General features: G+C 41.5%; 1 protein-coding gene across 2 annotated transcripts in view; it reads right to left on the minus strand.

Moving 5' to 3' along the window:
* wu:fj29h11 (protein NO VEIN) overlaps positions 1-25,560 on the minus strand; it is a 39,674-nt gene that overhangs the window by 6,272 nt on the left and 7,842 nt on the right. For both annotated transcript variants that reach the window (XM_035145719.2, XM_035145720.2), the window contains 36 exons: positions 25,289-25,486; positions 24,633-24,773; positions 23,369-23,629; positions 22,508-22,688; positions 22,235-22,401; positions 21,965-22,108; positions 21,217-21,395; positions 20,562-20,749; positions 20,175-20,399; positions 19,936-20,045; positions 19,146-19,361; positions 18,647-18,773; positions 18,334-18,556; positions 18,051-18,198; positions 17,640-17,817; positions 17,335-17,515; positions 16,222-16,348; positions 15,992-16,111; positions 15,389-15,539; positions 15,193-15,305; positions 14,518-14,668; positions 14,150-14,398; positions 13,247-13,459; positions 11,309-11,490; positions 10,948-11,131; positions 10,008-10,150; positions 8,055-8,236; positions 5,711-5,970; positions 4,788-5,025; positions 4,520-4,703; positions 3,521-3,647; positions 2,986-3,072; positions 1,839-2,024; positions 1,473-1,741; positions 1,101-1,249; positions 618-702 (listed from right to left, as the gene is read on the minus strand). In XM_035145719.2, coding sequence (XP_035001610.2) covers positions 618-702; positions 1,101-1,249; positions 1,473-1,741; positions 1,839-2,024; positions 2,986-3,072; positions 3,521-3,647; positions 4,520-4,703; positions 4,788-5,025; positions 5,711-5,970; positions 8,055-8,236; positions 10,008-10,150; positions 10,948-11,131; positions 11,309-11,490; positions 13,247-13,459; positions 14,150-14,398; positions 14,518-14,668; positions 15,193-15,305; positions 15,389-15,539; positions 15,992-16,111; positions 16,222-16,348; positions 17,335-17,515; positions 17,640-17,817; positions 18,051-18,198; positions 18,334-18,556; positions 18,647-18,773; positions 19,146-19,361; positions 19,936-20,045; positions 20,175-20,399; positions 20,562-20,749; positions 21,217-21,395; positions 21,965-22,108; positions 22,235-22,401; positions 22,508-22,688; positions 23,369-23,629; positions 24,633-24,773; positions 25,289-25,486 — 6,267 coding nt within the window. The remainder of the gene's footprint in view (positions 1-617; positions 703-1,100; positions 1,250-1,472; positions 1,742-1,838; positions 2,025-2,985; positions 3,073-3,520; positions 3,648-4,519; positions 4,704-4,787; positions 5,026-5,710; positions 5,971-8,054; positions 8,237-10,007; positions 10,151-10,947; positions 11,132-11,308; positions 11,491-13,246; positions 13,460-14,149; positions 14,399-14,517; positions 14,669-15,192; positions 15,306-15,388; positions 15,540-15,991; positions 16,112-16,221; positions 16,349-17,334; positions 17,516-17,639; positions 17,818-18,050; positions 18,199-18,333; positions 18,557-18,646; positions 18,774-19,145; positions 19,362-19,935; positions 20,046-20,174; positions 20,400-20,561; positions 20,750-21,216; positions 21,396-21,964; positions 22,109-22,234; positions 22,402-22,507; positions 22,689-23,368; positions 23,630-24,632; positions 24,774-25,288; positions 25,487-25,560) is intronic.

Genomic DNA, 25,560 nt, shown 5'->3' on the forward strand with positions numbered 1-25,560 from the left:
AGTGAGTGATCAGTTCCCTGGCATAATATAAAAGTGAAAGTATTAAGTGGATGTAATGAGAGGGGAGGCAGATCTGTAAGAAGCTTCCTCAGATCCTCTCACATCTACTTCTGTCTGACTCCAGTGTATTAAGTGGTTGTTATGCTGCATCATTAAAACTCTTAATCAAACAATCACAAATTCCATTTTATTGACTTTAGCAAAACCAGACATAGAACTTAAATCAGTCAGTCCCGAATTCAGTATTGATTATATAATGTCTCCAAGCAGCTTCTGCACACAAAAAAAAAAGCAAGATCACATATTCAATAGAGATCAAAGTTGAGGCCTGAGGGAAGATCAGCTTGGTTAACCTCTGACTTCAGCATCGGTGCAGCTGCACTGCTGGAGAGATGAGAGCGAGTTGCCATGTAATGTAAACGTGACTCCCTCCAGGGAAACAGCCTATTAGTTCTAGCTACAGTCAGCTCCATGGTGGCAGCAGTGTGTGTGTGTGTGTGTTTGAGTGTGTGATGGAAAAGACAAGAGGATGGGATGAAAGCCCACGAGTACGCAATGACCCCTCTCACTTGATATGGATTAGTGATCAATGCTTGAAGGGATCGTATATCACTTACATCGAGTGAGGTTATGAAGGCGCTCAGGAAATGCATCAGCTCTTTCCTGTGGCTGCTCTCTGTGCAGAACAGTTTCACCAGCTCCCTGGAATACATACACACACACACACACACACACAGGATTCCAAGGTATTGTAAGATAACTTGCAAGACACATATATATATATATATAAGTTGGCATCAGATGGATTTTATCACAATGATTCATTTGGTCAAGCTTTATAATGTTTGATTTATTGTTGATGGGACCATCGCAGTCATAGCACTGACTGAGTATCTTTACGTCCGCCAGAGCTGCCATGTTCTCACCCCGTCTGTTTGTTTTTATGTAAGACAATGCAAAGACTATGGACAGATGGTGCAGATCCAAATTAAAACCTGAATTTAAATCTGGTTTTAATAAGGGACTGCTGGGCCCTGGTGGAAGTGCTCTACTGAGTGCCATTGTAGTTCATAATTTGACACAATTGTCCGTGTGTGTACCTGCAGATGTCCAGGTTGGCTGAGAGATGATCCTTCTGGATGTAGAGCTCCTTCTCATCCTTCAGCAGACAGATGACGTCCTGCATCTCCACCACAGCTTCATCGCTGTCGGCCACATCCAGCTGGTAGCGGATGTACAGCTTACCCACCTGGACACAAACAACAAACGTCACTTTGAATTGTACATACTCTAGGTTCCAGGTGACACTGTGTCCAGACACGTTGCTGTTTTCTACTCGTACTCAGGTGTGTGTTATATGGTGTGTACATAATTGTATGAAACAGTCAAATATTCCCATCTTCTATAAAACATCCAAACAAGAAACTTCCAAGTTCCAAACAACGTTAAAGTTTAAGTTGTGATCTTCTGACCTGACAAAAGGTTAGACGTTTGATTTTCCCTCCTATGTTGTTTTCGACCAGGTCTGAATAGAGATCAGCTAGGTCCTCGTGGTGGTAGAGGAACCTCTGGATGTAGGGCATGACGGAGTGCACCATGGCCTGCATGGATGGACTGGGCCTCAGGCTCTCAGTCTGAGGCTCAGTCTTGACGCACAGGGACAGGGGACGGACATGGCAGATCTCCATGAACAAAGACCGGTCCCTCTCGTTGAAGGTAGGAACGCTGTTGGCTCGGTCTCCTGGGATTTCAAACAGGATTATATTAGTCTAGGTTTGGCAATAACTCCCATTGGGTATAAAAACACATTGATGGAAAAAAATATGGCAGTGCTATACCAAGGTTCCCAGTATAGTTTCTGGGAGCAGCCCTCTTCTCTGCTGGTGGCAGGTTGAGCAGGCAGACCTGATCGTATGGTTTAAAGATCTTCTCCAGCTCTTTGTTGTCAGCAATCATAGGTTTGCGTGCCAGACTCACCCAGGTGTTATCCTTGGTGGGGAAGACCCTCTTATCAGACACCATACCTGGACACGAGGGAGAAATGAAAACAGTTTTTACAGTATATATTGGTTCCATCTCTTTAAATGACTAACTAGAACCTTATTGAATTTGAAAATGTTTAATGATTAATACTGGGATTGGCTTGAAAAAATGAATAAGCAGTCAGATAGTACAGCAAATTTCTTCATGGTGGCCTACAGCTTTAGCCCAATTTTATTTAAGCACATATATACTGTATGTATGTATACATAAGTGTTTAGAATCAGCAGTTCTTGTTTGCAAAATACCCAGTAATGTGTAAACATGATGATTCTCTGGCAAGTTGTCCTTGGAAAACAGTGTAAGTCACATTGAATCTAAAAATATGTCTGACTGTAGTATGATGCAAATTGCAGCAACTGGGTGCCTTACTAATTGCTTTCATGAGCTCTCTGTCACAGTGCTGCAGCATCTGCTGACAGTGTGGGGTAATGGGCCAAATCAGTGAGCTAAACCACAACAACAAAGTTCCTATTGTTCTTAGAACATCGGCATGCAACTGTGCCTTTCACCCCATGCGGCATCTTTGTCTCACAATTCCCCCTGAGCCTTCCCTCCGGCTCATCCATGAGAATTCAATTAAAAAAAGAACTAAACTATCTTTTGAGAATACACACATTCAGGTTGTGTGTTTTCTAAGATCCCTGATCACATTAGAACTGTAAATAACTGCCCTGCTGCCACACCTCCAAACACGTGCACTGCAGACAGTACAGTAAGCTATGTGACTCTTCTCTGTCTCCAGTGTGGAGCAGCTCCAGTCTGCAACAACACATTTGCCCCTGCTGCTTTCAAAACATGTGTCATACTGACAGGTGGTGGATGATGCTCATCTGCAATAAATAGACGAGGCCTGCAGAGAGTCTGACACACAGACACAGATTGAAGAGGTAGTGACGAGTGGATTGTGTTCATAACGATGTGAAAGGTGTGAACTTTACTCACCCTTCAAAGTGGAGCAGTAGCTGGAATTAAGCTCGAACTGAGGGCTGTGCTCCTGCTCGCCAGACACTCGAGTTTTACACTTTTGAGCTGATGAAGATACAAAGATCATCTTACATTATAACATGTGAAGGTAGTCAAAGCGGAAATATAACAGTTGTTGAGCAGAGAGATGAAGAGCTCCAGGCAGATGGGACACGAAGAATAAGGAAAAGGGTGTCACCGAAAAGTGAGAAACGTTTGGCCTTCTTGAGACCAAATGCTTTTTTTTGTTTTTTTTAGATATATATATATACACAGATTTTTTTGTAGAATGTCTGGACAGCTTAAAAAAAAAACACATGAAATGCAATTTTTGTAAATCAGATCCAAACCACATTTGGAGTTGGTCTAAAATGTGATTCTGGTCTTTACAGATGTGTACAGTACGGATGCTCTGGCTGCTCCAATAGGATTACACACTCTGCTCTGATCACTTACGGATAACAGTCTGAACAAGGTCTATGGAACAAAAGAATGGCAATCTGATTGTCCTCACCAAGTGTGGCGTAGAGCACTGACACATCCTGTAGCACTTCAGCAGTTGGGATGGGAGATGAAGAACAGATCAGTTCCAGCAAACCGACATACTGCTTCATATTGGGGCTGGGATCCACATTCAGCAGCTGTACATAAGATAGTATAGTAAGTGTAATCAGACATGTGTGGTGTCAGCAATGGGGCAGTTTGGTCTGAAAATGGGCTTCTATCAGTAATCATCTTTATTTCTGAAACTTGAAATTATTGTCTTGGTATGTGAATATTATATAATATATTTTGTCCTCCAGTAAGTAGTAACTTTTTCCACTAAACCCCTCCCCAAAACAGAAGGTATCCAATCATAGCTTCTTAAGTTTCCCCATTTGTAGAAGCAAATTTAAGGAGGTTTAGTAAGAAAGATAGGGTGTAGAGGGGTAGTGTCTTTTTCTTGCCTTTTCAAAAATACAAGAATAAAAGAAAAGTGTGTTTATCTGCTCTAAAATAAGCTGCAAAAAATGAGCATGAACTGCTAACCAGCTTACTACCTATAATCGTAGCCAAGCATTTACTGCCAAGGTTATGGAACTCATCAATGATGTTTATAGTCCTGTTTGTGAGTTACAGCTAAAATCAGCCAGTTCTGCTCTTGCTTGGATTTTTGGAAGTTTACACTTCAGCAACACTTGGCCTTTGAGATGGTGTAACATTAAAGCAAAGATGTGAAGAGAATGTTAATGCTATTGTAACTTTAAAGGGTATAAGCAACAGATTATTTATCATGCCACTGCTGACCGCAACACAAGAGCAATGCTGTTTCTTTACTTGCATGTCTTTTGAAATGGATCATGTGGTGAAGATGCTGACTTTTGGCCTGGGACATGCAGCTTTAGCCTCAGCATGATGCTACTGTACATAACCATCATCTGTATATTTACCCCTTTTTAGGATTGCAATTTTTAAATTAAAACTAGGAAAGTGAAGTGAAGTGTTTCAGGTGAACGGTAACAAAGCAGCATACTCTGATGAAGAAGTCCTTCATGCCGTCCAGCGGCTTGTAGAACGGAGCCAGGACTTTTGGCTCCTGAACGCAGCTGTCAGGTCCGTGAGTCAGCTGTTTGTAGCGCAGGAACATTGACGTCGTGTCACTCCAGCACACCTCCTTCAGGTGGTAGAAGCGTCCTGAACACCAGTCATCGGTGTGCCTGGGGAAGCAAATTTTACTTGTGACCTCGGGGGGTTTAAATCTTGAAATAAACATGAGAAATTATGCGCATGCGGTTATGTACCTTTTGTACTCGATGAATACAGCAGGGGTATGCTGGAACAGCTCCTTCAGGCTGCTCTGGGGACAGTTCGAAAACAGATAGGTGTACACGCTGTGGATGTGCTCAACTGTGGATGTGAAACTGGCTCCCTCTGACTCGTCTTCAGGCGGTCTCTGCTCCTGGTCATCCGCCACTGGTTTGACACACCACTCCTTCAAGTAGTTTATCAGAGTCTCCACTGTGATACTTTGTCTCATTCCTGAAGGAGTGAAAAAAAGTGTGACAACGGACCATTATGTGAATGACTTGGTGTAAATATATGATAACTTGTACGGCGCTGTGAGAGCTCATATCTCTGCCAAGGCTAAAAGCAGTGTTCCCCATTAATAATCCAAACTGTGGAGTTCTTCTCACATCACAGTTTTTTAGAAGGAATCAAAAATATTTTTTTTCACACTTATCATAAAATAACAGATCTGTAATTTTGTGTTTTGCTCCCTTGCTGCATTGAAGGGCTATTTGCAGCACTAATTGCAGTGTAGCCATATCTCTATCATCCATAATGTTTTTACCATCCACGCAGACAATAATTTTAGCTGCAGTTGTGGCATGCAATGCAGTTCTCGTTCTCGCACCAGACCTTCTCTTTCATTCTTAAGTCTGTGTAACTGTCACTCAGAATCTGCACCCCTGCTACATTCCATACATTGAATTAATTATGTGGGAAACACTGCAAAGAATATGAAAAAGAAAATTCTGACCTCCAGATTTTAATGGGTTCTTCCTAGGGCCATATATCGCCCCTACACAGAATTTTAGGGATATTGGCTCAGTGGTTTTTGCGTTATCCTGCTAACTAACAAACAAATGCAGTTGAAAACACAACATATTCGGTAATATCTAAAACTAACAAGAGCTCTCCACCATAGAAGACATATCTTTACCTAGAGCTCTGCTGAACTCGCTGGCGTCTATGTCCACATAATAGACATGAGTCCCCAGCAGTTTGCTGACCTCAGGTGAGCTCAGGTAAACTGAGCTGGGACAGAGGTACTTTCTCTCTTGCTGTCCTCCTTCCAGCGGGCGAGAGGCTGGCACCCATTCAAGACGACACAAGGAGTAATAGAAGGATGAATTGGTGTTCTTGATTGTTCGGCCATCACTGTCAACCACCTGGGCTGTGAGGTACTGAGAGTACTTGTGTCTGAAAGAATGAGAGGGGTTGAGGTCAGAAATGGTTGAGAGATTTTCAACGGTCCCTACAGTCAAGGAATAGGCATTACCACACTATGACCACTTCTGTGACAAGATACACTTACTACACTATCATACAACTTCAGAGATGATTATTGTGCATCTTCAGTTGGAGCTCAGTGATCTTGATGTCGTTCATGAGAACTCGACACTGTGTGACCTACATTCCAACTGCACTCAGCAGCACTGCGCGTGCTCAATGTTCAAAGTTAAATGCACTGAGAGGTTCTGATCCACGCTCTGAAGAAAAATCTACTCATGTCAAATTAATTACTGTAATAGATGACAGTTATGCTCCACGTTTTCCTTAAGACCTCAGGAAAAATAATGTCGTCATACTTTCCCTGTGATAGACGCACAACCCAATTCAGTGTTTCCCTGGCTTTAATATCTCCTTATGATTTCCTGCCATTTTTAAGGGTACTAGAAGCAATGCACTTGTAGAAGCTAACAGCTACAGAAAATACTTATAGACTGTAAAATGTAAATGTTTCCAATGTTACTTTTTACCCAGATTCAAGTGGGAAACAATTTTAGAATAAAAAGTGATATCTTATATCATATATTATATGATGTATATCATATATTATATGATACAAATCATATCCGTCAGAGCAAAGTTCGATGTCAACTTTAGTCGATTTCAGACATGAACTCCGGAGATTGTCCAAATAAATGGGTCTTGAATTTCTCCGGAGTTTGTCTTCACATGTGAACAATGCAACAGGAGAATCCGCAGTCAGACGCCTTCACAACAAAACAGAAATCTCCGGATTGTTCAGGTGAGGGGTGGTGCAGCATACATGTGTATTCATTCAGCTGCAGAGATCACATGTTTTTGTTTACAGCACATCAACGCTGACGTTGGCCCTTATCACTAAAAGCAGTGTCTTCTACGTGTATGGCTCCTTTTTTTATTTGTTTTTCTATTTTTTCTAAATTGTAAGATTTATATTTATTTATTTTCTTTTAGTCTTTTTTCAGTTTTGCATCTGTCGAGTGTTTGAAACGTCATCAACGCACCCTCTCTCTCACCGTGAATCCTCCAGTGGATCTCCTGCCGTTGTCTCATGAGGACATTATCCAGAGTTTTTACTAGGGGGCTGGCTGGAAAAACTGGAGAAAGTCCAGAACCTCTCACTTTGACATTTGCATTCCCACAAACAGCTCCTCTGGATAATTTCCAGATTTTGGAGTTCAGTGCATGTGTGAAAGCAGCTTTTGTTAGCCAGTGGTCAGCACTTACAATGGTAATTTTTCTCTGCTCACCCCAACCGATCGAGGTAGATGGCCGCCCCACATTCTGCTGGAGGTTTCTTCCAGTTAATAAGGGAGTTTTTTTCTCTCCACAGTTGCAAGTGCTGCTCATTGTGGGAACTGTTGGGTTTCTCTATAAGTTTTAAGGTCCTGACCTTCTATGTAAAGTGCCTTGAGATAATGTATGTTATGATTTGGCACTAGACAAATAAAATGGAATTGAATAACTCCAAAGGGAACATGTAGAAAGTCTCTCAAGGTCCTGAAACCAAAGGTTTTCATTGACCGACGCATTAGGTCATCGAAAAAATATGATAATAGCAGAAAACAGTTGGTATGAGTTTGTGAGCTTGAGTGACATTCTTAGCTGAGCAGCTGTGCTCTAATCTAAAACAACTATAATGGTAACTCACCAAATGAGGCAGCGCAAAAAGCAACTAAATCCAGATTATGAATCTCCAGACAGATGACTCTGGCAACAACAAACACAAACAGAAGGCTAGTGTGCCACTGCCTTGTGTTTGATTTAAATGTCGAACAATAACTCCACTTTAATTCCTGTCATCACTTAATGGTCACAGAACGGGAATTAGTACCCGACCCTGACTAACATCAATGCCATTAACCTAGCCAGTATCTCTAACCATTACATTTCCTAAAATAACAGGCACCCAGTGAATGCACCTTGTCCTCAAATGGAACAGTACCCACTGCACGGAACATGACAGAGGAGGAGAAATATGTAAGTGAATTTGTGACAATGAATGTGCGTGTTACCCGGTGTCCCAGTTGGTCGCCAGCAGCTTCAGCAAGGCCACTCTCTGCTGCAGGAGGAGGGAGCCAGGCAACTGGGCTGTGGCCAGGGCATGAAACTCCTCGCAGGGGTAGTCATCGAGCACAGAGTCCTCCCCAGGCCTCTGGTGCCACATTGCACTTTCAGCTGACCAGGGGCTGGAGGCCTGGAGGAGGGCCAGAAGACAGAGAGGAGTCAGGATTAAACAAAACACACACTGTTAATGAAGTGGAGTCTCTCTCTCCAACCAGAACTAAAGGATTTGATCACAATACAATGACCCTGATTCTCTGTCAGGCTCCCCATACACACCAGAGGCAGTTTCAAAGTACTTACTGTGACCTATTTAGCTAGCACCTGGTTACCCATCAGATTCTATTTCACTATTTATACCGGTACATTTCTATATGGTCTTGATTTTGTCTTAGTTTTCCATTCCCTGAATTCACAAATTCAAAAAAAATCTACATTTTCTAACTTACTGCAACCCTCTCATTGGTTCAATCACTGCTTTAATTATGCATTATGTTTCTCTGCAAAGATGATGTTGTATGACTTTTCCTTCTTCAAAACTGCAGCTCTTTTGAAAGTTTCCCCAATAAGTTGTACGAGTTCCAAATGTCACTGTTCCGGTGCATCAGATTGTTTTCCAGGTTTGACACCTTGTAAATGGTGAACTGAAAACTAGTGCACTTACATTGGATTAGACCTTTTTGAAAGGGCAAATCTTTATTTTGAAACTTTGTTGAGATAAACCTTCACTCCTATTGCCATCTGCTATTGTAGATTTACAACACCCAGTGCTTAGAGATTTGCCCACACATTTATGAGCTTGGGACTTGACTTCTTGCTCCTAAACAGCCCTTTCACATGTTTTATCAAAAACCAAACAGTGGTTGCCACAAACAGGAAAACGAGTCAGAAACGTTATCCTGCCAAAGCATTTAAAGAATATATATATAGAAATAAATATATTTTCTAAACTATCTTTACCTTGCATATTGTTTTTATGAAGAAAGGAGAATAGCACTCAGAAGAGTACAGACCTCTGTTAAGACCCAACTGCCCCTTCAGATTCAATTAAGCTGCACCCAATTGCACACATTCATAGATATCATTCCTCGAAACTTCTTTTTTTTTTTTTTCAACGAAATACCATGAATTAGTCCCTGAGAAATCTGTGAAAATGTAAAAACAAAAAATCTGTCTTGCAATGTAAAAGAACATGGGGGGGGGGGATTATGGATCTGCCCCCTGATCTGGATATGTCCCAAAATTGAATGGGTTCCTACTTGACACATTCCACACTGTTCCACTCTCTTGTGGTAATCCATCCTGTGTTTTTTGTATAGTCATACATACAAACCCACAAACAACCAGACTGGGGTGAAAACATAACCTCCTTGCCGGCGGGAAATATGAGCAATAATTAACAATGGCTTCGGTAATTTATCTCATTATTTACACCCGTGCTTTTCCTGCTGGGCCAAAATGGCGGCTGTGAGAAAGGCCCGTTACATGAGGGCAGCACAAGTCATAAAGTGAATCGCAACAAATCCACATACTGTCCCTCGTAGCTTTAGCTCAGGCTAAAACAGGCATCAGGAATGTCTGACCTGTGCAGCCTCAGCTCTGTCTGTGACATGCCCCACTGCTCACCTGCTTGTTCTGCTCATCCTTAAAGCAGCTATTCATCTCTCTAGTCCTTTTAATCTTTAGTGTCTTCATCCCTTAATCACGACCTGATTCATCATGATGAGTCAGTTACTTTGTAATGCCTCGGGTGTCCACGCAACCGGTAAATATTGTGTCCTAACACAACAAACCCATAGCCTTTGAGCATCTGTGATCACAAGTGGGGCTTTCATTGCCCACAATCTAATCTTTTGTGCTTTCCCTAAAAAGCTGAAGTAGCGGCGCAGCGATGTTCTCCTCACCAGTTCTCTGGAAGTGAGTGTTTGTGTCTCTTTACGGATGATGAGACCGTCTCTGACTCCCAGTCTGCTGAACAGCTCCCTCCATCCTTCTACATCATGGTCAGTCTCCACATAGCAGGGACTCAGCAGGACCCAATCATAGCCTAGTGGAGGGAAAAGTAGCACTAGGTTAAATGTTTACGATTAGGGTCACATAAAGAGAACAGAGTCGGGACACTCTGAGGAAAAATGGTAAATTTACAACAATGATGAGAATAAATTCTAGAAATATCAGAGGATACAGTTGCAAGTCCACTTAAGCATAGTTTTCAGGTGATTTGTGATGTACCAGTTTCCTTTGGCAAATCTAGCACTCAACTTTTTGGGGTAATTTTCAAAGATTTCAAAGTTATTCCAGAAAAGTTGTAAAAATTGTAACTAGTAAGTCTAATGTTTCTGAGAGTAATTAATAATTTACAGTATATACTATAGAATTTTGAATAAACATCAGCAACTACCAAAAATGTCAAGCAAGAAATAGTTTGTATAGTTTATAGTGTGACAATATGTTTTAGTATTATATTCTTATAGTTGTCATTGTGTTTTTATAAAATATAAGAGTCATTACCATTAACCTGAAAAGCTGGATGTTTTTGTAAGGCAAGTGCAATGAACAAATTGTATTATTCAGAAAATTGTATGTATTGGACAAGAATAGATTGGGCAGATACTCAACAGCAAGACAAAGACATTATCAGTCACTCCTTAGCACTCCTCTGTTCAATACTCTTAGGCATTTCATGCTTTCTTTAACCATAACAATGGAGGAAAAAACCCTAACATAATCACAAATTTTCCCCACAGAGGAAAAACATACACACACACACACAGCTTAAAAAATGTCTCCATGAGAAAAGGGAAATACAGTAGCAGCAGGGGGTTTGTGTTTGGGTGTTTGTACCAGGCAGTGTCTTTGGCAGGTTGATGTTGCCGTACTCCTCAGAGAAGTGCACTTTGTCCTGCCCTGGGCACAGCAGACCCCTGCTGGTGAGGACAGGAACTGCAACGTCCAAGTACTCGTGGCTGGAGGTGGAGTGCTGCTTGATGAAAACCAGGTAGCTCACCACCACTGCATCGGGCTTTGACTGATGATGATGATGATGATGAATCAGTCAAAGGGGTCAGAGAAAGAATGCAAGAAAGACATTTAAGTAAAATACAAGGGGAGTGATACAAAACTTGCTATGTGAAATTAGTTCGTTTTTGAATGATATAATTTAGATGGAGATGGTAAAACTAGATTTATCCATTTAGCACACTACCTTCCATTTGTTGTTCCGTATTGTGGGGTAGATGTGCTGCTCCAGCAGCTCTTGGGGCTCCAGTTCATGAACTCCGAGTCGTCTCAGCAGCTCTCGAACCTGCTGACTCTCCAGGGGCTCCACACAGCTCAGCAGAGAGGGATGAACCACCTTTACATCCTTGTATAGTGCAGACAGAGGTCCTGTGGAAAGACAGTATGTTAAAAGAAAGCTGGTTCACAACCATGAACCTGTATCTACTGGCCCCCTAAAACATTACCATGTCACTTCCAAGACACAGAGACGACAAATACGAAACTTTTTGAACTCGAATGGCTAAAATCTAACATGTTGGCTCACATTTAGTTCAACGCTTATCACTGACTCCCATCTGAGCTCTAAAAGAAAGTTAATGAAGCGTAACAAGCTTATTTGTCAGATCTGATCTGTCACTTGACCTGAGTTTTATGAATTTAAGACATTAATGCGCTTGTGTGAAGCACTAATAAACTGTGATAAACAGTGTGTACCTAGAACAAGGTATGAAGGTGAAGCAGAACCAAATCCAAGTCCTACGTAAGAATTCTGAGTCGCTTACGAAGACACCAGACAGGATTATTAGAGCCAGCAAAGTGCAGTGGCAGGATGCTTACATCAGTGTGAAAATCAATTATTCATGTCTGTCATTCTAAACCTCTGCTCTGGGTACTGTCTGTGAATGTGATGACGCACCTAAGCAGTGGCGTTCGTCCACTTTTGTGTGCGTGTGTGTTGTGATGTGAGGGAGTATGTCGGCATATCGTTAGAGAGGTCAAGTTTGTCGTCCACCTACTTCTCTGTTCTCATCGTCTGTGAATGTGCCGACTTCTAACAGAACAAAACTTTGGCACATACTCTGTTTCTGTAACTGCTATAAATAAAGTTTTAGTCTCAGTTACCACGTCTGTTCACCAGAGTATCTTGCTTCAGATGAATCAGAATTCAATGCTGTTTTTATTTAGCACATGAAGTACCACAATCATTTCCAGTTTCAGTGCCGAGGTTTCTGGGCACAGATTGTCACATGTGCACCTCTCATCACTAAGGTGATGCATATTTATCTGTTTTTATTTTTTAAGCTTGTTCCATCAAAGTAAGATTTTTCTCCTTTAGTATTAGCTCGGTTCAATCAGGAGGCACATGGAACTTGGCAAATTCTACATCTCTATAAAATGATCTCACATTTAATGAGTGAGAGAGATCTCAGCAGTTTATTTGTTGAAACTTTATTCCAACGTCTTGTTTTAAATGTGTCCACTGAAATTCATTTTCTCCATTGACATTTCAGAAAATCCTTATAAAAAGATTTTAAAGTCTGGAACCAGGCCAACCAACTACGAGATAAATTGTAACCACAAAACATTTGATTCAGAGCAAAACAAATATTGGAAAACGGAATAAAAGACAAAGGTATAAGACTGTGTACATACTTTCTTTAAGAGTGAAGGAACTATGCAGCCCATAAACCATTGCGAATGATCCCTGTTTTGATTTTCACCTCCTTTTTTCCCCTTCTTTTACTCATTTCCCCAAATTCACGGTATGTTAGAGTAGGAAATCATGGTTGTAACACTGAACGATTCAATCAGAGCTGATTTTCGCGGTAATGGTAAACATTTCCATGGTAACAGCAAGCTCCACCATTAAGAACTGGAGGATTTAATTTAAGTTTAATTCTTCTCCGTGAATAAAACGCAGTTGATATCATACAGACCTGTGCCTTCTAGCATTTATCATCGTTTCAAAATCTCGTAGCTTGTGCTCAGTCTACCGTGGAAGGTTGCAATATCATGACTGAAAATCAAAATCTCTATTCAGAAAATAAATGGGATTTTTACTTCTTTTCCATCAGTGAATAAATAATAATTAATGTAAGAGTGTGATGTAGGTGACCTGTTGTATATGTTAACATGAAATTACCTGGCTGACTTGGAGATTTCTTTTTCTTAGTCTTGGTTTCTTCCATTGGAAAGAATACTCCCGCTCCATTTAATGCCACCACACTTCCGTCTGCCAGGGGGATTATGGGTAGATCCCTCAGGCTCTGCAAGATGGCGTCTGCCTCTCCGTAGCCATACTCCAGAGCTCGGAAGTTGCAAACCAGCAACTTGGCCAGCTGTCGCAGACCGCCGTCTAAGAAAAGGACACAGGCACAATTTCCAAAACTGACTGAGATAAGCAACAGTTGCTAATAACCTTGAGTGGCTGAGTAAGTTAAGTTAAAATTCAGAGTTGCGACACAATAATGAGTGAACAATATATTTAGCTGCATTTCTTCATGCTGTGTCAAACCCTCACGTGTCCATAGGCACACAGAGAGGACCCGTAAAGGGACAGACAGGGACAGGAAAAATGCTGTGGATAATTTTACAGTCCTTTTGGCGATGCTGTCAGTCCAACAACGGCAAACCGAGCCCTTGTCAATGTGTTTGTATGAAAGACAGAGAGAGATGGAGATATAGTGGAGATTTGTTTTTATTTTTTATCTATTTATGTGTGGTCAATATTGATATTATGGCAGTCCAACAAAAAATATATGGAAAACACTGAGGATGTAAAAAATATTTTGGTTATTATAAAATATTAATGGGAAACACTGTGTAGTATATGGACCTTCAGTACTGTGACACATTGAACTTTGGTTCTGTTAACTTTAACCTTGTGACATACCAGCATATATGTAGTATCAGCATACTAGTAATGACAGTAAACTGCACATTACACAGTGCACATGTACTGTGTCAGCAGTTGTAGTTATTTGTGCGACATCATAATCTGACATGTCCTCTTTCTCTCTTCAAACACACTCTTAAGTGCACACACCTGAATGGATGCCTTCCTCCTTCATCAGCTCCTTGGCCATGGCTGTGGTTACCGTGGTAACATCTGATCCCCGCAGGTATCGCACTCCCAGGTGAGTGAGCAGGGAGGTGGGTGGGGCTGGGCTCAAACCCATATGGAGATAGGACAGAGACAGATGTCTTTCAAGCTCGTCTCCGCCAATCACCTCGCGGATCACGGCATCCTGACAGACGGCCACTTGGGACGGCAGCTTGTACACAACCTTACCCTCTATGACAGAAAGCATGGAGAGGAACATTCAAAGGTTAAAAAAAAACCAACGATGAGCTCTGTATTTATTACTCTTGTCAATGCTGTTTTTGTGTGTTTGTTTCATTTGTGAGTAACACCTGAGCTGAGTGTCGGCAGGAAGGCCTTGCCCTTAAGCAGTTGGACAATCTGCCCAGCAACAGGCTTGAAGAAGTCCATCACTTCATCAGGCAGGGGGATGAACTGTAGGAACTGGCAGAGGCCCTTCAGGCCCTTGAACTCTGGGTGTTCCTGGAGAGAGGGACAAACGGGACACTAGTTAAAAGACAAACAATACTCAATGGTTAATGACTACTAAGTACTAATTGGTATTATCCCCGCATCATGTTTTAGACATCCTGTTATTCTTTTATTTAATGCATAATTTCTCAAGTAGTGGAGTTTTTGTGGACCGCAACTGTCAAGAGTCTCAGGTCTGTATATTTGTAACAGTGATTCTAACACTGTCAGGTTAGAACCCAGATCCGGATCAGGGGACAGATCCAGTGTAAATAATGGATCTTGATAAGAATATTCAGACATATTTAAAGGACTGATATTTGTGTGTGTGTCTGAGTGACATTCAAGTTACTGAGGAGAGGTGTATGAAACTGAATTTACCAAGTAACTCATTTTTCACAATGTCTTCTATTTTATACTAACAGACAAATCTATTTGTATTATATGATCAAATTTCTTTGAAGGGATCGTCAGAGTAAAATCTTCTCTAATTTCAAATTTCAGTGAATTAATCCCACGATACAATTCTGTCTTACAGTGAAGACGTCCATGGCCTGGAGGAAAAGTTGCGGTATCTCAGATCGAAGCCACTGGTTCCAGAAGCTGTCTCTGTCCACGTCTTCACGAGAGGAAGGGATGTCAAAGTCACCTGGAGAACAGTGTCAAGTGAGTGTCAAATTCCTTCTTACATAACTGGATTGCTCTAAAAATTACTTTAAAAATTCTTCTCACCTTGGACAATGAAACGGAAGCCGAAACTGCGAAGCGGCAGGTAGGCAAACACAGGCTGTTTCTGAGGCTGACATACATTGTCGTCTCCTGTGTCGTCGCTACCAAGCTGGAACGCCAGGGCAAGTTCAGTCGCCTCAACTTCCTCTTTGATCTGAAGGGGAAACAGATCAGTATCAACATAGATGCAACAGCTCAAAATAGACAGACTCACAAAAAACAGGTCTAGGTGCCTGTTAAATGAGAACAAAATGTCTCAACATATGTTTTCTTAGTCAGATTCACATCTAACTACAGGTAACGGGCGACTGCCACTGGGAAACTGTGGAGGGAAAAATATTTTTTTGATGAGCAAAGGTTACAGGGATTCCATTGAGAAATTATTAGGCCAGATGTTGTAGCCAAGACCTAATTCGTGAGCTTTCACAAAGACTGGCAAGAAACAGAAAGCCTGACTTTTGTGAAGCAGGACAAAGAACATTTATGAGGAATAAACACAGGAGCATGTCAGCGAAACCCAAAGCTACAGTGAATTTTACTGCTCAGGACTGATGTGAATGTAAAAACTAAAATCTACATTGACCATGAGGCTTGCGTGTTTATTACCTTCTTGGGCTGCAGCGTAGTTTTGACCACCAGCCAGCGCTCTGTGCCCTCTGTGTGCTCCACCTCTACTACGTCATGACTCAGATCTTTTCGAGTCATGGTCACGAGACGGTTCTCACTCTGAAGAAAGACAGCAGCAGGAGGAAATAGATTAAGACTTCTTTTAGCTTTGAAAGAATGGTTTTAGCTTTGAGTGTGTTCGAATGTTTGAGTGTGAGTACAAGAGCTACCTGATTGTATATGCTGATAGAGCGCAGGCGGTGCAGGAAGAGTAGCAGGGAGGGGTGCACATCATGAAACAGGTTCCTGGTCTGATGGCTCTCGGAGCGCAGAGGAAGGCAGATCTTGGTGGTCCAACTGATGAGCAATCAAATTCCATAATGCAGTTAGAAAACTGGTGGATCAAATATGCGGCTTTAATAATGAATAAATGCCTCTGTTTCTTCTTCCACTCAAAACATCAGGACAAGGCTGTTATATGTTATATGTAATAGGCTGCATACCATAGTTAGTGGACGACCTGTTCTACATCCTGAGTCACAGCCGCACCGTAATAAATTTAGAAAGCTCAACTAGCTATGGATTCTCCCTCAGCCCTATTAAGTGTAACTTCTTTCAGCTTTTCGTTAATGATTAATTTACAATTTCGGTTGACTCTCACCACTTGGAACGAGCCACACTGACAACTGTTGTAAGACAATTGCTGTAGCTCTGATAAAGCCACAGTTTGATACCTGCCAAGCACCAAATGATGATGCTTATAACTAAAAACAGAATAAAAAGGTGAGAGTGAATGTTGATATGTATGGTTAATAGTTTTTGGTGGCCAAAATTTTTTTTTCGATTTTTCAATGTTGATCTGTTTCTTCAGGACGGGTAAATGGATTTACTGACACATTCCCCACAGCAAATAGAAGGTGGTAACATGTTGTGCTTAGAGGTTGTTCTGCTGCCCTCAAGTGGCCAAAAATCATTTATCCCTCCAGACATCAGGTAAAATGTTGTACAAATATGGCTGAATATTATAATTCTGATGTACCGTATGTTTGAGGTACCACATTTACTGATGTGATTAAAAATCTGAGTTGCTGATGATATAGAGCTGAATTATGGTTTGCATCTTTTTTAATTTAACCTGAATGGCCTTTTTTCGACTTCAGATTTGTCACTGAATTCCATTTTGCTGCTTCAGTTTTGGGGTCGTGGTGTTGTAAATGCTGGCTCACTGCCAAATTGTCATGGCTTAGTGGGAGACATGAATCGTACATCATCAATTTATTGTTATTTGTAATACCTGTGTTTTACCTTTTGACAAGAAAAATCTAATCAAATCATCATCCAACCTGATCTGGTTTGTGTTCCTCAGCGCTGCATCCAGAGGCCTCTCATCTTCAGTCCAGTGGGGGAGGATGTATCCCATGGATAAGCCGCAAGTCTTGTCGAAGCCCAAGTGGAAGCCATTGGAGTGAATCTCGGGGCAGTCTGTGATCTTAAACACTGATTTGAAGCCGATGCCCTTTTGTCCTGTAAGGAGCAGTATCAGGATTATTAATATTGCTGTCATGAGACTAACATCCAAGTTTTAAAACACTATTTGCAAAGCAAAAGCAAATTCAAGCAGTGTTCAAGACACCATGTACATGCTTACCAATGTATCCATATTTGTGTTTGCCCTTGGTGCTGCGACCCACATCACAGATGGCTCGGATGTTCTTCTCCTGGAAGCCGATCTCATTGTTGAGGACAGTGATGCAGTTCTTCTCCACCACAAAGGCCACGGATGGAATGAGGCCGGCATCTGATGGGTAACTGTTGTCGTCAGCATTCTGAAATAATATTAGAATAAGTTATAGTTAAATTTAAACAAGACATGAAACTCTTAATAATTATAATCCCAGTACATCTGTCTGTCATCCCTCCCTCCCTCCCTCCATTTGTTTTTTTTTTCTCCAGTTGGCATGTCCCTGGACCCACCTGACTGACTTTTCCCCCTGGCTGCTACCATGTATAATACCATATATAAAAGCATTTGTGAGGCTGTGAATGTATTTTCAGCCACCTGAATGAGTTCCAGGACAAAGTGTGTATCTTTGCTGTAGAGTTCCGTGGAGAGGCGTTCCAAGCTGCGGCCCAGCCTGTCCTGCTGAATCTGCATGAGCTTCTGGCCTTCAGCGGTCAATTCCACACCAATACCAAACTCGTTCTTCCTGTCAGAGATTGAGAAGAGACACAAGAGGTAAGCAAAGATCTGCTTTACTTTGAGGGGCCACATGTGGTTAAACAAACCACGATACCTATATTGACATAGTGAATATATCTGCAGATGGTAAATAAGAAAAAACCTGATGTCTTCAATGATGGTTCTTTGGGGAGATAACGTGGTCTCTGATTGGCAGCCGTCCGCATCATTTTCATTAGAATCAGACATTTCTGAGTTTTCCTTGTCCTGGACTCTTTCTGCTTCAGTACTGACATCGGATGTCTCCCCATTAGGGACTGAGGCAAACTCAAACAGCTCCTCTTCATCCTCATCCTCTTCAACCTCTACGCCTTGCTCGCCATTAACTGTAAAAACAGTTAGCCATTAAAAACTAAACAAAAGGGAAAAATGGTTCAGTGCTTCATTCGCAATTCCTGTGCTAGAGTTTTAGCCACCTTGATGTAGGCTCTGGTTGAGCTGGGAGGAGGCGAAGCTGTTGTCCATGGGGTTATCCTCAAAATAATCATCTTCACTCGTGTTCAGCGCCGACAGACTGCTGCTCTCAGAGTCTATCAAATTGGACTGAAGTCAAAAATGAAAGAGAAAGAAAAGGAAAAGAACATTACAAGCCAAGAATTAGAGACCTGCCAGAGGAACATGACAGTGAATTTACAGCTACCATACCACATGTTGTACTGTGTGGTTGTGGTGTTTTGGTACACAGAGATCACCATTACACTGGGACTAATTCTTAGACATTTTTCCTTGATTTTTCAGAGAAACTTGCTCCTTGTTTAGTCAAACTGTAACGTGAGTTATCTTTGTTTATTCCACTGTTTAGAATGGCACATGATTCACACACTTGAGTAGTGAGAGCGCACTCGTGTTGTTGTTTTTTGCATTTGAATTATGACTCATCCGATTCAATGAGAACAGTCTTTCCATTTTTCTGACCTTGGCCTGTTCCACAGGTGCTGTGTGCATGTTGTAGCTGTGGCTCTGTGGTGGGTTCAGTTTCTTCTGGTAGTCTTTGGTCCAGTCTGTGATCCCCAGGAGGATGCCCAGACGATGCAGACAGTTCATGTGCCTTGGGTAGGACTGGGCCACGGTGATTAGGACCTGTTTAGACTTGGCCTGGCCCAAGACACGGGAGAAAGGCTCCAAAAAGACCTGGAGGTCACATACACAAGAACATACAAGTCACTTCTTAATCATCGTTCCCAATCCTTAAGCCTTTTGCTATGGAAGCTATGTTGTAATACCTGCTGCAAAAACAAACGAGTGAACGAGTGAACATGAGCTGCAAGGGTTTGAATTAGTCACAAACTGTAGTAAGTCTATGAATAAGTCATGTTTCATCTGTTTGCTGGAGATAAAACACAAATTGTACAAGAAATGAAATCAATATTCATACCTTCCCTGCTCTATTTATAGCAAATTATAATAGACATATACTGGTCTTGTTCTAAGCCTAAATGTACAGATTATTAAATTTCATGATTAGACTTTGATGGTCCTGGGATTATCAGGACATAATACTTACACGGGATTACCCTCATTCCATTTATCCACCCACCCAAATGAACCATGGAATGAATTAAACACCTTCAATGTGGAATACCTGTTCTCACTATTTCTACTCTAAAATCCAAACAGAGCTTCAATGTAACATCTCACCAGAAATAAAAAATAATTGATATTTATTTGATCCTGTGATCTAAATGGGCAACGCAGTGAGACTGACCTGCTGCAGAAGAGCCTGGCAGGTTCTGGTGGGGATTCGCGTCAAACACGCCAAAAGGAACTCGGCCACTCTGCTGTAACATGCCACGTTCTCTTCATCCTGAGACATATCTAACAAACCAAAGCTTTATTTTAGAAACTTTGAAAGATTTAGGCAGCATTTGAAACCTCCTGCTATGAAGCAGTTTGAAAATGTAAGGAAAGAAAAGCTTCAATCTCAGAGCCCTTATGCATCACTACCTTCTTTTGCCACCGCTGCTGCAAGGGAGCTCTGCATGTAGTTGGCCAGGAGGGCAGTGGGAGCATTGACGATCCCATCAGCGACCACCATGGACACCAGATGGCCGGCTGTGCCAGTGGGGTCAAGTGTCATGGCGGAACTGGAGAAGTACTTGCCTCCGGTGTGTGTGGTGATCCTGAGAAGCAAACCTGGTCTAACCTCCAACGCTGCCAGGCCTGTGTTAGCTGTGGGCAAGTCAATAAAAAAGAGTTCGTAATTGAGATATTAACTACACAACTGATTAATTGGCAATATTAACTACATATCTCACATCTATCATACGTTTCATTAACATTTTCATTTACTCATTATTCAGCCATGCAAAATGAACCATGTCTGACTTGTACCTGCATTTCTTTCGATGAAATCTTTGAGGGAGCCATGAAGGGGTTTAAAGATCAGCTCCCACTGGCTCCACTCACTTAAATCCTCCAGCAGGGGGCAGGAGAGCAAGCTAGCCATGGCCTGGGTCTTGGACATTTCACCAAGACGCCCAACTGCCTCACGGCCAACTGCCTCACAGCCAACTTCAGCACTATTCATGGGAGGGAAGAGTAATATAGACAAAGACAAGGATGAAATAGGAACTGTAAAGTCTAGTGACAGGTGATATATCTGATTCAGTAGTTGGCTCCGTTAAAAGAGGATTGCACTTATTTCAATCATATTTAAACACAATGAAAGTTATAAGATGTAGCGTGGAGTGCGCAGCCAGGACATCGGGGTTAAAGTGATCAGAACGTTCCAGATAGATGATCCGACACATCAATTAATAACTAAGCAAATGTATGAATAGCGACGGAGATGAACACACGCGCGCGCTCCTGCGAACGGGAGAGAAGTTCTGTGATTTCCCGCTCCCTTAGTGAATATCAAGCGCCAGCCCAGTGTAGCCTGGGTTTAAGAGCTCTTCCTTTTTCAGTTTACCCATTGTGACATTTTTAAAGACGTTTATGTGCTTACTTAGCTTGAGTAATATCTGTGTGGTAAAACAGTGCTCACATTGATTTGTCGTGTTTGGCAAAGAGGGCAGACTCATAGAAGACCTGGCTCACTCCTCCTCCAGCCAGCCCTCTCTGGCGTTGGACCAGTCCAACCAGAGTTTGCAGACTTCCATAGCCGAGGTCACGACTGTCCCGGACACTGTAGTGAGACTTCAGTGCTGATTCAATATGGGAAAGCTGGAAAAAGGAGGGTGGCTATTGAAATTGTTCCTGTTAACTCATCGGATTTAATTAACCTATTTATTACTTTATTCCAAATTTACTTGTTATTAATAATCTTAGTTGTAATAATATGGGTTTATTTTCCTGTCTTTATTTAAGAGCATGGTCTTTAGATTTTTTTAGATTTCCTATGTCCAGCTTCAACTCCTCTCCTCACATTCATGCTGCTTCTGTGACACGAGAAGCAGCGTGAGGTAAGGTCTGAAGCTGGAGCGCAGGAAACCCCTCCAAGCAAATCAAATATCTGAGTGCAAACGCACAGTTTGAGCACATGCAGAGCAAATCAAAGCACAAGTAGGAGCTATTTGAATGCGAGTGGTGGATTTTGAGAGCAAAATCTGAAGGTGAAATCAAATAAGTCCTCATCTCAAACGGAAAGGCCATGCTTTTGAATAAAGATAGAAACAAAAATTCAAAAAAATCATATAATAATAATTATAACAACAGGGTGATGAGGAGCTTTCTAAGTGCATCAATTTGTATGTTTAGGCAACCAAATTTGAATGTGCCTGGAAATTACTTACCTCATCTGGGTCAGTAGAGGTTATGTCGCCACACTGTTGGATGAACTCAAACACATCTTGTTTGGTGTGTCGGAGACCACTGCCCACAAGTTCCCCACTGCAACTGCCCACAATCAAAGTGGAGCCAAGTGTATCCTGCAGCAACTGCAAACAGCCAGAGTGACAGGATGAAGACAGTCGAAATGTTTTGTATACGCTTAGATTTGTATTTCAGAAACACAAAAAAAGACAGTTAGCTGCAAAATAAAAAGATGAAAAAACAACTTGTACCTGATTGTTTTTAACCAGAAACTCCAAGAAGTTGCCTTGCTCTAAAGAAAGGAAATCTTTGACCTTGAAGTTTTTGGTCAACTTCTTCTCCAGAGATGCGATGTGAGCCAGAGTTATGGCTGAGTTCTGAGAGGACAGACTGTCTTTAAGAAACTGCTTCACTTTGGCTGAGAGACACAGAGCAGAAATGTCAATCATAGAAAAAAATGCATTATTATACACGATCATGTTAGTTAGTATATGTGGCAAAAGCACTACGTCGTGCTTCAATACCTTCACTTGGGAGGGATGTGGTGAGTTTGTCCCCTTTTGTATTTTTTTCAGTGGTCTGGGGCGCCTTGTCTTTGGGCACCAGGTCCTGTGGGACAGCCAGCGAGCCACCACAGATGGCGAGCTGAAACAGGGCTGTTGCCAGACGGTCACCTGACACCTGCAGCAGAAAGTTCTGGACGTACTGGATTGGGATTTAGACAAAGCTGTGTATCAGATATGTGGTCATTTGACACTCACATGACACCACAAAGGACCATATTGAAGAGAGCTGATTTAGGTCTCAATTGATTTTAAATAACAATTAGAACCAAACTTCTTAGAGGAGTTAACACTTGAACAAACATCAGTGTGATAGAGAAAATGTATTTAACATGTATTTCGACTTTTCAGTTTGTCCCACGTCCCATATGCTAACGTGGAGGAGACAGGGTTATACTGACTTATACTGCAGCCAGCCACCAGGGGGTGATCAAGATGATTTGGATTAAATTATAGTGAGCTGTCACGACCATCTTAATTTTGCTTTATACTTCCAACTTTTTATCTCGAGATATGTTACAAAATGGTTTGAGTAATAAGTGACCGGAGGTGTCCGTGATGTGACGTCATTCTATACATTTTAGCATAAATATTTCAAATGGAAAATATCTGCGATTTCACAGAATATGATGAGTTTGAACCTGAAGAAGTTGAGTTTCATTTTATAAAAAACATGTAGATAAACCAGGGAGGATGAATGCAGAAGTTTTCTACTTCAAGCTGCACCATAGACTGTTTATAAAAAGCATCATGCAAACAATAAAAAGTGACCAAGCAAACCGTACATCCCAAAGAACACATTCGTCAGTGTCTAGCACCCACCTTGGTCATCCTGGGACTGAAGACCCCCTCTGCATTTGAGTATACGGCCATCACTACTTCGGCTGCTGTCATGGACGCATACTTTTTCCTGAGGGCCAAGCTGCCTGGGGAAGAGAAGGAACCTGCTCCTTGCAATGGCTCCAACACGCTCCTCTTCCTCTTTCTCAGCTGCTCTTGAGTCTCCTCCTCCAGCTCTCTTTGGATGACCTCCCTGGCTAGTGTCAAGTTGGCATGCTCAGAACGACTCACCTTCGACAGGGTCTGGAGAGGACAGGCAGGATGTGTAAAGAAGTGGAAAGTTAAGAAAAATATAAGTAAGTAGGTTCATTAGAGTTAACTTTCATCTACACTGAACTGCTTTTATGTTAACAAGGTTTCAACAGTGCTCTCATCAGCCCACTGAAAGGAGACATATTCACATTGTGGTTGATCATACATCATAAATATTCTACCAAAGTACATAGAAAGAGAAGAAAAATAGGCTTAAGATTTAATTATAATAAACTGCATAATTTAGGCTGGCTTAGGTAGTCCTGAACCATCTCATAGTTATGCTGCTATAGACCTAAACCGTGTCCCAATTAAGGGGCTGCCTGCTCCGGAAGAAATGATTTACACAGGACTTCTTTTGGTAGAACATAAACTCATGGGGAGACTCACTAATAGGTGGACCGTGGTCTCGATCCGGACCCAGATACCGTTCTACCTGGTGCCGGAACCACGGTGTAACCCTAAAATCATTGAGAATTCTCTCATTCTCGTTTCTATTTAACCAACTCTGTGAGTCAGAGAAAAATAAGAAAAGTAACTTCACATGGCGTGTTTTAATAAAGAAAGGAAGACAGCAAAAACTGTTTTTAATCGAAACTAGAAAGACTCTTATATAAAAAAGTGAGGGTGGGATATAAGAGGAAAACAAAAGGAAGAGAAAGGCAGGTGTTTACGCTGTTCAGTTAAGATGTTTTCAAATGTTTCGAAAATTGGTTGAGATTATGTCAAAACACTTTTTATGATATTTTCCCTAAAGTTAAGCATTTTGTTAAGATGCACATTTTAAAAACATTTTCTTTTTATATCACAGTACTTATTTATAATTCCTCCAGTTCAATGTGAAAACTGACAATAAATATTGTTGAATATTATTGCAATATACTTTCTTTGATATGGCAGTCACTTGTTGACCTTTGCAGGAGGAACATTTTATTTTAATTGAATACCCCTGACGTATTGTCTGTTGTTGCTATAGGTAGGTCAAGTCTCTTACCGATATGGGCAGCCCAAGGCCGGTTATTCTAATGCCAAGCTCATAGGGAGAGTCACAGTTGTAGTGGTCAGCCAAATACTTCAGAAACTCAGCCAGGTCTACTCTTGCCTTGCTCTGCTGCTTCCGAAATTCACGAAGTTGCTAAACAAATGAAACAGAGTAGACACATTTAGGGGAAAGTTAATGGCATGTAAGACAGAAAGCACATGTACTCAACTACAGCCCCTCAGTCATGAATTTTCTGTTAAATAGGTCTTTCCATCAGTAACTATTCGTGACAGAAAGAAAGATTTGGACTGATTCAAAGAATTCGGTGCATGCGACACATAAATCATTCTCTAAAAGGTTCACATGTCTCATACAGTCTGTTATCTTTAAGCTGCACGCAACTATTCACATTTTGCCACAATAACCACAGTCACATAGATTTATTATGACCTTGCCTTGAGGTCATTTACTTTAATTTACTTCCTTTCCTGATTTCATTTGCATCCAACAGAAACACTTTCTCTAGAAAATGAGACATTCATTTTGTAAATCTGAAATGAGTTCTCCAGGTAATTATCCAAACACTACTGTGTAATATAAAACTTTCAAGCTTACATGCAAATCAACAGTGAACAAAAATAAGAGCCAGTCAAAAATGTGAGTCATACCTTTAAGATGTCTATTGTCTTAATCTGGTGTATATCATCATCCTTAGTGTTACTGTCAATCTTAAAGAAGAGGTGGACGAGTGGCAGTTTGCAGAGAGGCCCCAGGTTCAGCTCTTCAAAGCACTTCTTGTCCTTCAGCGCAGCCAGTGACTGACCCAGCTCATACAGGGTACAAATGGATGTCACTGCTTCAGTGGACTGACAGAGGGAGGAAAAAAATAATGTATAGCTACCAAGCATCCACATAAACACGGGTCAGAAGGAAATGGAAA

Source organism: Hippoglossus stenolepis, chromosome 21 (assembly GCF_022539355.2).
Source record: "Hippoglossus stenolepis isolate QCI-W04-F060 chromosome 21, HSTE1.2, whole genome shotgun sequence".
NCBI classification, from domain to species: Eukaryota; Metazoa; Chordata; class Actinopteri; order Pleuronectiformes; family Pleuronectidae; genus Hippoglossus; species Hippoglossus stenolepis.